Source organism: Syngnathus floridae, chromosome 5, assembly GCF_059516105.1.
Source record: "Syngnathus floridae isolate MCC-2025c chromosome 5, RoL_Sflo_1.0, whole genome shotgun sequence".
Lineage (NCBI taxonomy): Eukaryota > Metazoa > Chordata > Actinopteri > Syngnathiformes > Syngnathidae > Syngnathus > Syngnathus floridae.
In genome coordinates, this window is record NC_142417.1 from 1,310,004 (window position 1) to 1,321,681 (window position 11,678).

The 11,678-nt window shown below is 42.6% G+C and overlaps 1 protein-coding gene and 1 long non-coding RNA gene across 2 annotated transcripts in view; both read right to left on the bottom strand.

Annotated features, from left to right (window-relative positions):
- Positions 1–6,221: 6,221 nt before the first annotated feature.
- On the bottom strand, positions 6,222–9,057 carry ela3l (elastase 3 like). Its single transcript, XM_088377455.1, has 8 exons — positions 8,944–9,057; positions 8,095–8,183; positions 7,845–7,942; positions 7,457–7,585; positions 7,120–7,256; positions 6,722–6,867; positions 6,362–6,514; positions 6,222–6,276 (listed from the first exon to the last, which is right to left on the bottom strand). Exons 1-8 carry the CDS (start codon positions 8,981–8,983, stop codon positions 6,259–6,261), a joined length of 810 nt encoding a protein of 269 aa, XP_088233581.1. The 5' UTR covers positions 8,984–9,057; the 3' UTR covers positions 6,222–6,258.
- Positions 9,058–9,294: 237 nt separating this feature from the next.
- The window catches only part of LOC148397350 (uncharacterized), an 80,779-nt gene continuing 78,395 nt past the window's right edge, over positions 9,295–11,678 (bottom strand). The window contains exons 5-8 of the long non-coding RNA XR_015858820.1: positions 10,473–10,581; positions 10,247–10,395; positions 9,913–10,002; positions 9,295–9,744 (exon numbers count right to left, since the gene is read on the bottom strand). This is a non-coding gene — a long non-coding RNA (uncharacterized LOC148397350). The remainder of the gene's footprint in view (positions 9,745–9,912; positions 10,003–10,246; positions 10,396–10,472; positions 10,582–11,678) is intronic.

Consider the following 11,678-nt stretch of genomic DNA (forward strand, 5'->3'; position numbering starts at 1 on the left):
CTTTAATGACCTTCTTTGTTGAATGCGTGCTGGCAACTCTGTGGGGGCCCAGGTTTTAAAATCTGATTAAAAGTGATTACAGTTTGTTATTAATTATTCATAGATGGAACAAGCAACATAGCACACGCCCACAATTTGCATGTCTTTGTGTCAGTATAAGCATGGAACAAATTGCATTTCCAACATTGAGCTCCAGGGTAAGTGCGCACATGCATGACCGAAAAGATAGATTCATTTTTTATCTCTATTGTGATGATGTAGGTTACGCAAAGCCCTCCAGGGGTCCAGATGGAGCTGCAGATTACTGGCCCTATGGCCAATGTTTATTAGTAATCTCTACATGCTATTTCCCCCGCTCATTACGTAACACCGTGGTGAGTTCACTGACTCTCTTTCATCTCAGCTCACATCGGGACAAGTCGACAGAAATTGCCCCGTGTGGGCCGGGCGGCTCTTGAGATGTAAGGAAGTGGTGACTAATGGCGAGGGCCTAATCTCCAGTCGCCATAAACATCGTCCGGACCACATAGCTCTCTCCCAAGGTGGAGCGATTACAGCGCACTGGAGCACAGGAAGAGATGAATGTTCATTTATAATTTTCCTCCATTTGGTGCAGCACTAGAGTGAATCATAAACTATTTCTTTTTCTAGCTGTGAGAATCAATAAGCATTTATCAAGATCAGCGCGGCGGTTCACGCGCCGCACTGAGTCGGAACGTGCTGACCTTCACAACCACGCGTGCCACTTTGAAGCAGATCAGTAAATCCGACTGCGTTGGCCCCTTTGCAAAGTTCTGGCGCTGGTCCAGTTACAAGACAGTGTTGGAGGCCAAACAGAGGGCAAGGAGTCAGCGGGGACAGGAGGAAAAATAGGCTGCTGCTCTGCTGCACTATTGCAAAATCTCCAAGACAAAAGCTGCGTAAAAATGTTAGCCTTTGCAAAGAAAATAATGCTCAAGTTTGAAGAGCGGTAACATGGGTCCAGTTAACAACCTACAAAATCTCAAACACTAAACCAGCTCAACGCCGCCCCAACTTGGCCCTATCTACCCCAGAAGAGAAGAAGAGCTACTGCGCATGTTTAACGAGACTGCTAAAGATTTGTATCCCAGACAGGAAATGCCTCGTCTCCTCCAGATGATATCATGACATCTGCCATAATAAGCACCCAAAAGGAGTATTGCTCTAAAATTAGTTGTCAGAATTGAGGCTTTAATTCATTGTTAACAAAATGTGAAAACAACTGGCTGTCTTTGAAATGCTTTATTTCACCCTAATGGAAAAAAATTGCTTCTAATAAATCTTTTAGCATGTCCGCCGTGTTGATGGAATGTACTGCGACCGTTTTTTATGGAGTCTATTACAATGAAAATCGGCGAGTTATAAACTTGGAAACTCAACATACAATTCCCAAACTGATTTCTCGTGAAGACATCATTTAACGAGTGTCGGTTATAAATGAATATGACATCTTGTCCTGATTAATGCGCAATAAAAAAACGTACTGCTTTGCTCTGTCTATTATTGCCAGTACACTGAATAAACGGCAGCAATCAAAGTAAGGCACATTAAGACAAAGTAATATTTGCTCCCACAATTTATCACACAGGACTTTTTTGCAAAGGTTGAACTCCTGTCTATAAAAAATAAATAAATAAAAAGGCTTTCACTCTTGTGTGATTTCTCCTTCTAGCCAACACCACCACTCAAGTTTGTGGTATTCCTCTCAAAACGAGCGGAGCCGCAGAGCAAATAGACTGACAGATGGACAATCCCAGAGACGCACCGCAGGGATAAGAGGATTGGGCCGGCCGGCTTGGTCTTGCTTAGAGTCTTTGCACACGAAGCTGCAGCACGGTGATAGCCTCGAAATATTATAAGACAAAAGAGGAGCTCCTTTTTGGTTCGCTTTGTCACCATCAGGCTGCTAGAAGATACTTGTGCTCAGACTTCTGCTGCTTCTTCGCCGGTTCGGACGTGAAGACGGGCGCCGGTTTGGATGGCACCTGGCAGGCCTTGTACAGGACGACGAAGAGGATGAGGATGAGGACGCCCACCGCCGAGTTGCAAACGATGGCGGCGATGGCCCACGCCGACAGCCCCATCCTCACTTCATGCTCCATAGCCAGAACGGGGAGAGAGAAGAGCTCAGTGGAGGCTTCCACAAAATTCACTTCCTGTGCCACATGGAGAGCCTGAAAGAAAAGGACAATGCCTTTCATTTCCAGGCCCGTGCACACACACACAAGCGCCCACAGACACGCAAATGTGTCTGGCCGGGGTTGGCCTGTCACGTGGATCCGCTGAGTCCACAAGAAAGATGAGCTCGCTAAAGACTACTTTGTCTCAGCCAAGTTTGTCACATGGCCAATGTGCTCGTATCCCTGCAGACACTCAACTCCAATCCATTTGTGCGTGTAAGAAGTAACACAAGAACATCTTTTGTGACAGCTTCATTGCATAAAAAGGATTTACAATGGGGTGGAAACTTTCTCAGGGTATGTTTTCACCACAGAGACTTGGAAATAAGGCAAGTTTTCAGTTGCTTGTTTTCTTGTTGGTTTCGAAACTGACCCATATATCATGGATGGATGGATATTGAAACAAACAATAGATAAAACAAATAAAACAATACATGACCAATATTCTAATTTATTTATTTATAAATAATAATTAAATAATTTAAATAAATAAATAAAATAAACAATATTCTAATATTAAGTACCCCTCCAGGATTTAAACAGACCAATACAAGAGCTGTAATTAAATGTCATTATTATCATTATTATTATTTAATGTACAGGTTTTTTTTTGTTTTTTTTTTACAAAAGTTTTCCAATGAGTGCCTTTAAAAGTGATTTAAAGTGCATAAATCAGTCATCTACAAACATGTCGATTATTCCACGCGCGCATGCTCTCTGAGACTCCGGTCAATATAAATAGCAACGGTCCACCTGTTACGCAATAACTCCCCTTCCAGCTTTTGTTTCGAAAACTGTCAATGCACAGTGAGGAGTTCTCAATGTGCGCGTCTTTCCGTTCCACTTTAATGAAGCGGCCGTTGTGCGAATGCCCACATAGGCTAATAATTGAATGTAAATGAATGCAAACATTAGCAGCGACCGAGAATGCCCTCTTTGTACAAATGCGCGTGCAACTCGCGCCGAGCATGCTAATCAGGTGAACTTTTGCATAATGCATCCATCCCCATTGCACAGCGAGACAACTTCCTCTCATGTGACAAAGTACCTGCATGCATGCAAGTCAGATGCACAAGTCAGACTTGCTTTATTCAAATATCACTTTGTTAGCAGGAAGGGAAAACTCGCACAGTTTTTCGTGGTCGAACTGGATCAACGAGTTGTCATTCATAAGTTGGAGGCTACAATTGGATTCGTTTTGACAAAGCTATGGCAATTAAAACAAACATTTGTCAGTTGGTTAACCGACAGTGTTTTTGTCTTATTTGTTTTGTTATTAGGATGTCTACATTGATCTGGAAAAACAGGTTTGTCTCGCTCTATATAGCTACCGGATATGTTTGCAAATAACACGCATTTTAAAAAAAAAATCCTTGACAATAAAACTAAAAAAGTTACAAGTTAAAAGTTTCTTAAAACTACTATACAGGTGAACAGAACACAAAGTCTTACACATTGTCTCTTGCTATGCCCAATAATTGCTATGAAAAATCTGATCAAAAAGACATGCATACTTTTTGTATCCCAAAATATTTCTCCAACTTGCCTTTTAATTTATTGTCCTCCGTCTCTCCTGCAAAGCATGTACTAGCTCATAAATAGTCAGCAACCAGTCCATAACACAAGCCACTCACCTACAGGAAAATGAGAAAGTCTTGGGGGGGGTAAAAGTAGGTCACCAAGTGAGCCCAAGTCGGTGCCGCTAGCCGGCGGTCATCCCCGGAGGAGTCCCGGTCGCTTCGCAGTAACTGTTGACAGGCTGCAGGGAGATCGGGTTGTGTGTGGGGATGTGCATGAGTGGACGGTCCCTCCCCCACTACACAAACCCTCCTCCCCCTACCTCCCTCCCTCCCCCTCTATGCTCCCTACTGAGCTGTACACTCTTGGAACATCCCATCCACTCCTCACACTTTGGTGAAAGTCCACACACAAGACGCCAAACTGTCAATAATCTTCTTTAATCAGTATTTTTTTAATGAATTTCTGGGCTCAACAAAAAAAGAGATTGTTTTGGTGATTGCTTTAACGGCACTACTATTACTGAAATTTTAGTTTGAGCAATTTGACTGGGAAAATATTGAAAGCATTTTTTTTGTGTGGCTTAATAGTTTCACAGCACTAAAAAAGAAGAAATATAAAATGACACATCATTCTTTCTATTCTGCATGGAAGATCACTTGTCTCTTATTTAAGCCCCTTCAGACAAGTTCCCTTCCCCTTTTCGTGGTTACTATGGAGCACAACAGCATGGTTCCCTGTCCTCATTTCGCACTGTGTGTGTGTTTTCGAGTTCAACCAGTCAGACAAAAGCATTCTTTCGAGGCCACCAACCTCTTCTCCAAGAAATTCAGCTGAAGAGTGAAAAGGTTCAGTCTGAAGAAATTCATTCGTAGCAACTGTTAAAAACATGTGCAAATAATTCATTTCATACTTTGAAAACGAAATGAATGTCAGGATTTCACTTAAAGCACATTATATCCCTTTTAACCACTGTTGCACATTGTTGCTCACTTCATTGCATTTTGAACCAAATTACTTTAGAACCAATAAATAGTGCCGTTTTTTTTCATTTTTATTTTATATAAGGATCGAAACTGAAGGACACCTCATTTTTTTCACACGCATTATACTTCCGTGCACACGCACGCGCGCACACGCACACACACACCAATTAATTAATTAATAAATTAATTCTCCTATCTTGCTCTTTCAAACTCTCGTGCCCTGGTCGTCAATTTCCCTGTCAAATTGGTGCTGCAAATGTGACCAATTGAATGTGCTGGGCAGAAGACTATTTCATTTTCTCATCAATGTTATTATTTCAGACCATGACTCTCTCACACACGGCACGGCACGGCACGCTCATTACAGTGAGGCATATAAACCAGAGAAGTGTTAATCTCAGCTTTGGCATTGTCACCCTCCTCATTTTTTGTTATCACAAGAATATGAGGTCGGATTCCCCGGCTGAGCATTATGGTTTTCATAAAGACACGCCATGGAGGGATATTAATCTCATATTTTAGACCGAGGGTCAGTTTCATAAAGGAGCTGACGCCATTCTCTGATGTTGTTTTAGCGAGCCTGTTTTTTCGGGAAAAATTTGCAGCTCGTCACGTGTTTGTCGGTTCTCAATCTGTTCACTTTTTGGGAGGTTATCATAGGCAGTGAAAACTAGTCAGGGCCTATTTTACAAGATAAGCGAGTGAGGACACCTGCTGGATAATTGTTGTCATTGTTCTTCAATGTTTAGTCCAATCCTTTATTCACTGGATGGCAGCCTTTATTGAGCCAAGACACAAATTCCGCATGTAAAAAATCCCCCTGCACACCACCAAAGAATGTGAGCAAAACAATAGTGGATATAAAAAAATATACGCAGCTGCTAGGTTTTGTACAGAAGGCAGATTTGATCACTTCGTGCTGATTTATAGCCACCGTTTGTTAGACTGTATGCCCTCATTCGTAATAGGGATGCTCCTTGGAATACTCTCAGGAAGTGATCGGGTTGCAAATGGAAGATTGTTGTAGCCAGAAAAAAATGTCAGCTATCCCCTACCAAATAAACGGTGACCTACGTTTAATCGCAGCAAAAACTAGGCCCGGTTATGATGATAATGTATTGATAATGGAAAAGTTGGGAAATATGCCAAGGGACCTTTTTAAGCAAGGTGGTGCACTAAATCACACGACTGAATAATGACTGGATGAGTGTGTACTCGCCCCAAGCTCAGTCGAGAAGTGGGAGGGATGGGGTGGATCAAACCATTTTGAGGCAAAAGGGGACTTCCTAGATATATATGCACCTCGATATATACAATTTTTACACTTCTCTATCTTGTAAAAAAAGGATATACAATATAAAAAAAAAGTCTCAATGTTTCTTAAATGTTGTGGGTGCTTGGATTTATTTATGGGGTGCTTCAGCGCCCCCCAAAAATGGACTAGACGCGCCTATGGATGACATTTACCTCATGTGTCGCGTTCTGAATATGACATCACATCACCACACGAGACGAATGCAGACTTGTGTGGATTTATTGACACGTCATTCTCTTTAGTTGTTCATCATAACCTAAAAGACAAAGATTTCAAAATGTAGTTAAAAAAAATAAAAGCAAAAGTGACATGAAGCAAAGTAGAATTTGTGCGGCCTGTACCTGATCAATCCAGTCGTTGAAGGCAGACACGCGGGTGAAGACGGTGGGCTTCTTCGCATAGTTGCAGCCCAAGCCGGAGACAAAACTGGCAATGCCGTGGACCTCCCAGGTCCCCTCCATGTTCTTACAGTTCAGAGGTCCGCCTGAGTCTCCCTGAGAAGCAAGACATCATGTTTTATTCTGCCGCTGCTTCTGCTGGTACACATGCACACTGACAAGGGATGACGAAGGTACAAAATAAAGAAATGTCTTAAAAAAATAGCAGGAAGCGAAATAATCGCTGTCAACAAATAGTTTACACAAAGTCTCTGATTGTGTATAATTTGAAATTGTATTTATTTTTGGGTATGATTCCCTTACATTGCATCCAGCCACGATTCCGTCCCCACCGGCACACACCATGCTGGTCCTGACAGCGATGCCCCACCAGTCAGGCTGCGAGCAAGTAGGGTGGTCAGCCACCGGCATCAAAGCTTGCTGCAACTTATCAGCAATCGGGCCTCCGGCTAGAAGACACATCGCACCGTGTGAGCGACCGCACGCGTGCGTTCTAGCTCATCGCCAGCGGCTTCCACGGGCAGTCGCAAATGTTCAATTTAGGAGCTTAAACTGCCAGAAATGATTCTGATGGGATTTAATGTGTGTTATTTTCCTGGCAACTCAGGAGGATTGCCGGGGATGCTTGTTTCGACATGATCCAAAAGAAGAAATGCTCACCTGGAAGAAAACAAGGGGGGGGGGGGGGGGGCTTGACTTACTGTACAGTCTACCCCATCCAGTGATGTAACAGGGGTAGAGGTTGGTCAAGAGGGTGTCAGCAGGGGGAACGCATGCCAGCTGAACCTGGTCGCTCAAAGTCACCGGCTCGGACAGCTTGATCATGGCGATGTCGTTTCTGCATGAGAGGGAAATTCATTGTTTGGACTGAATCCCAAATTAAAATGTACACGCTGGGTTTGCAGTAACCAATTTCCCTTTTTAATGAAACGCTCACCAGGATGTTATTCAAAAAATCACACTTTTGGACAATTTGGATTTCAATAACTGCTACTTGGGAGCCCATTTAATCATATTTTCACTTTTTTTTTTTCTTACCCGAAAGCCACAAAGATGGGGTTCCATTTCTCGTGCACAATGATCTTCTCGGGCAGGATGGCCTTGGAGCCGGCCTCTTCCTCCACCAGGTTGTGTTTGCCCACAAACACCCTGTAGGACAGCTTTTTGCTGTAGAAAGAAACACACGCATGCTGTTTGAATCCATTTGATTCGATTCAGTCGCAGCACTGCGTATCGTGAATACGATTAATCGAAAATGAAAGCCACTGCATTGACTTCCCCCCAACCCTTGAACTTAAGTTAGTTTTGCTTCTCCAAGAGAACCTCCTCCACAAATGATGCCAGAATCGAACCCGAGGACCTTTTGTCGCAGGCCGCGTTTGCGTCAGCTGTCTATACGGTTGCAATTGTGAGTTAGCTCTCCTACTTGATGCAATGAGCGGCAGTCATGACCCAGTTGTCAGCAATCAGAGATCCGCCACAAGTGTGCCTCCACTCTCCATCCCTCTCATACTGAAGAGAAATCTGCACCGACACAAGAAGGTTTTTGGCAGCTCATTTCAGAGGCAAACATCTAATTACTGCACTTTGAGCAGCTCTTCAGTCTGTCAGCTAAGAAGCAGATGCCAGGCGCGTGACGCTTGCCAGCTCGTCGGACAGATGTGCGTTGGCGTTACCTGCCAAGGCCAGCTGTGAGGCCTAGCGTCTTCGCCGTTGACCACACGGGAGGTCCGAGGCTCCACGGGCGGCGTGCCGCACCCGAGGGCTGAGGGAAAAGGACGTGTGAAGGGCAATAGGTTGAAGAAACATTTCTTGTAAATGTTCTTGTTGAGATGGTTTGACTTATAAAAGATTGCACAATATATAATATAGCGTTTATAGCGATGACATCACAGGAGGAGCAGATTCTGAATCAGTGCAAACAAATATATCAATAAAAGTTTACTTGCAAGTCCGATTAAAAAAATATAAAAATGCGTTAACCAGTGTTATTAAATCAATGGTAGGGCAATAAAAATTGCAATAAAAATTCAAATGAAATCCAGGCAGCAGAAATAACAATACTCAATGTATCAATAACATTTTTTTTAAGCCAGCTATCTGTTTATCGGTCCGTCCGTCCATCTTTGCTCTTATTTGTGACACTCATTTGCATAGCTACTTGTTGCGAGGTAGAATTAGCAAAAACAAGCAAAAAAAGAAAAAGAAAAAATTGAATTTTCATCTCTAAGGTAAACTTCACTTTACCAACATGTAAAATGACACCATTCACTTTTCTATTCACTCGGGCCTTAAACCATAATGAACATCATTAGCCGGAGTCGAGATTCAAACTTGAACTTTGACCACTCGGCCACCTTGCTCCACGCCCAAAAATAAAACAAACCAACACACAAAAAAAAGACCATCTGGGGCCATCTGCTGGATACCAAGGCAGTGCATACCTTGTCCTTAAAGTCAAAGGCCTGAGGCTGCCCCCCCCCCCCCACACACACACACAAGTGAGGAAGCCCAGATGTTCTTACCAGCAGCAATGAGAACTGAGGCCAACACAATTGGGATCATGTTGATTGATGCGTCTCGAAAGAGGCCACTCAACGCTCACTCGCTTTTAAACGGTCTTCCTCCGGCAACTCCCCCTTTGGGAATGCAGTAACACTTACTATTGGTCCCCCCCAGGGATGAAGGTCAGCCAATAGCTAAGCGGACCATACAGGTGGCTTCTCCGGAACATTTCTCATGACCTTCATTTTTTTTTTTTTTTAGCCACACATCATCGACAAAACACGAGGTAAATACGTTTAACTGTTAATGCTTGTTGTATTTATTTTTTAATATGAATTCAGTTCTATAAATAATACAACATTCGTCCCAAATAGAATCATTTCGACATTTTGATGTCAGTCCATTGTAAACAGGAATTAAACGCTTGCGTGAGAGCGTGAGAAGCCGACATCTGGATTACTGGCGTGTGGGTGTGTTTGCTCTCAAACACAAAATCCAACCAAGGAAGCATCACAATAATAAATAACCAGATGGTGACATTGACAATATTGACAGTCAGTGTTGGAAAACAAATCTTGAGAGCGTATTAATGCTGGGTATGATGATGATATTGGATATTATTAAGTATTGCCAAAAGATACAAGAACCTCAATCAAGGTATTTTGAGCCTTTTTGTTAATTGTGTGAAAGTGATTGCCCTTTGCGTGACTCAATATCCCAAAAGTAGCTGTCGGTTTAAAAATAAACAGGTCACGTTGGTCCCTGCGTTTGATTGATGAGCAATGCAGGATGAACCTTGTCTCCAAGCTCACCTAGGACTCCTAATGAGGACAAATATGATGATGATTTCTTTTTTATTATGAGAGAGAAAATACCTGAACCATTCAATCAGTTAACCACTAGATGGGACAATTCATCTGTGTAGTTTAGTTATTCCCCCCCTCCCGCTCTGCGTTGTAGGAAAAAAAAAAACCCCAGAGGAATTCTACCTGAAAATAGTTCCAGGAGATTGTCTGCCAGTTTGCAGGTTCCATCACTGAAGTTGTTTCCTGACTTGGACTCAGGCGACCCCTTTTCATCTGGCCGCGGCGAGACAGATGAAGCACGACAATAAGAGAATAAACCGAGATAGTCGACATCCCTCTGTGCGCTCCTCCGATATGCAATTAATTGAAAGCTAATTAAAATTCTTCGTCAAATCTCTCTAAAACATTGTTGTGCTTATCGCTGCTCCGTGTTCACAATAACACCCTTCCCCCTCCCCTCCCCTTGTGATGATTAAACCTCTTGTATTCATTCCATTGTCGATAGGATGAGGTCTACCTGCTGCACGGCGTCGGTGATGGATCTACCGGAGAAAGGGGAGGCTCCCTCAGGCCTTTTGTAGCCGCTTGGTCTCAGCCTGTTTTACCTGTCAGGAAGTCCTGCTGAACTCTCGATGACTCTCAGCGTTTATAGTTGCTCTCTATCTCCTTGTGGCAGTAAACATTGCCTCTCAATGATAGTTCCTTAATGCTATCGAGAAATATTAGGAAGAGCAGGCACGAACCTGTTATCAATTAATTTATGACTGGACGGGCTTCCAGCGAGGGCGGGTGGGGGTGTAAGTAAGTATGGAATAGATCCCAACTGACTTTGGGCGAGAGGCAGGGCAGGCCCTGGATACAAACAAATAAAATAAAAAATATGGCTCATTAAAAGTGAGAGTATGAGAGGCTGTGGGTCAAAAAGTCAGTTGAATCTCAAGACGAAGCTGAAAATACCATTAAAGGAGAAGTCAAGTCAAAAATATTTTTTTACAATGTTGTTTGCACACCTACTCATCTAAACATAATATTGTGATTAATATTGCGTTTTTCGCCATCTCGTACTAAGCTACTTGCTAACCAATCATTGTGCTTCAATCTCTCCTGGGAGAAGCTCAACAATTTGTTCTTTCTTTAAAAATTAATTCTTTGAATTTTTCCTTGGATTTTTGAAAAAAATTTTCCCGGTTCCAAAGCAATTTTGTCAATTTTTACTTCTCCGCTAAAGTCTTAATTAAGATGTTGGATGCACTCCAACCTTGATGGACGTTTGCTCTTAATTGGATATTTGTCTCATTTAAAATTCAGTAGTTGACAGATAAAACTATGTTCCCAATAATTTGGCCTCAATTTCAAAAGGATTCTCCCGCGCAAAGAATGACAAGTACGGGCTGTGCATTGGATCATCTCTTCCCTTTTGATTTTTTTTTATAATTGGATCTCAACATTTCCTGGCATTTCATGCCTTGAAAGTACACGCAGCGAGGAACAAGTCCTTTAATTAAATCTTCACAAGCGTCTCGTGCCCCGACTGGTCTTCCTGCAGGTCTTGTTCTTACTTGCCGTGTTTCCACTCCACTCATGTCAAGAGGGAGAACACGGCTGCACGCAGGCTGTCTGTTAAGGCCAGTTAATATTTATTTGGATTCGGAGTACGCCTCATGTGCTGGGATGCCTAGCAACATTTAATATGAATGAACCTCACAGTTGGTTTTTTTTTTTTTTTTTTTTTACTCGATCAAGAAAAATGCAACAAAATATTTTTTTTTCCCCACCTTGCCTCATCACAGTACAAGAAATAAAATATAGGAGGACACTGGTTTAACGTTATAGACGTGATTGCAAACCTTAAACTGTACAAAATGAGACTGTATAGATAACAGAAAAACGGCAACGTGTTTGAGATAGAAGATAACCAAGGTCATTACGAAATGATCCGTGTTTTGCCT

Excerpts from the sequence above, each read along its gene's own strand:
- ela3l (XM_088377455.1), bottom strand. The coding sequence starts at position 8,983 with ATGATCCCAATTGTGTTGGCCTCAGTTCTCATTGCTGCTG. Across the intron at positions 8,184-8,943 it reads CTCAGTTCTCATTGCTGCTG|CCCTCGGGTGCGGCACGCCG; the intron begins GTAAGAACATCT and ends CTTTTCCCTCAG. Across the intron at positions 6,868-7,119 it reads TGGATGGGGTAGACTGTACA|CCGGAGGCCCGATTGCTGAT; the intron begins GTAAGTCAAGCC and ends TGTGTCTTCTAG.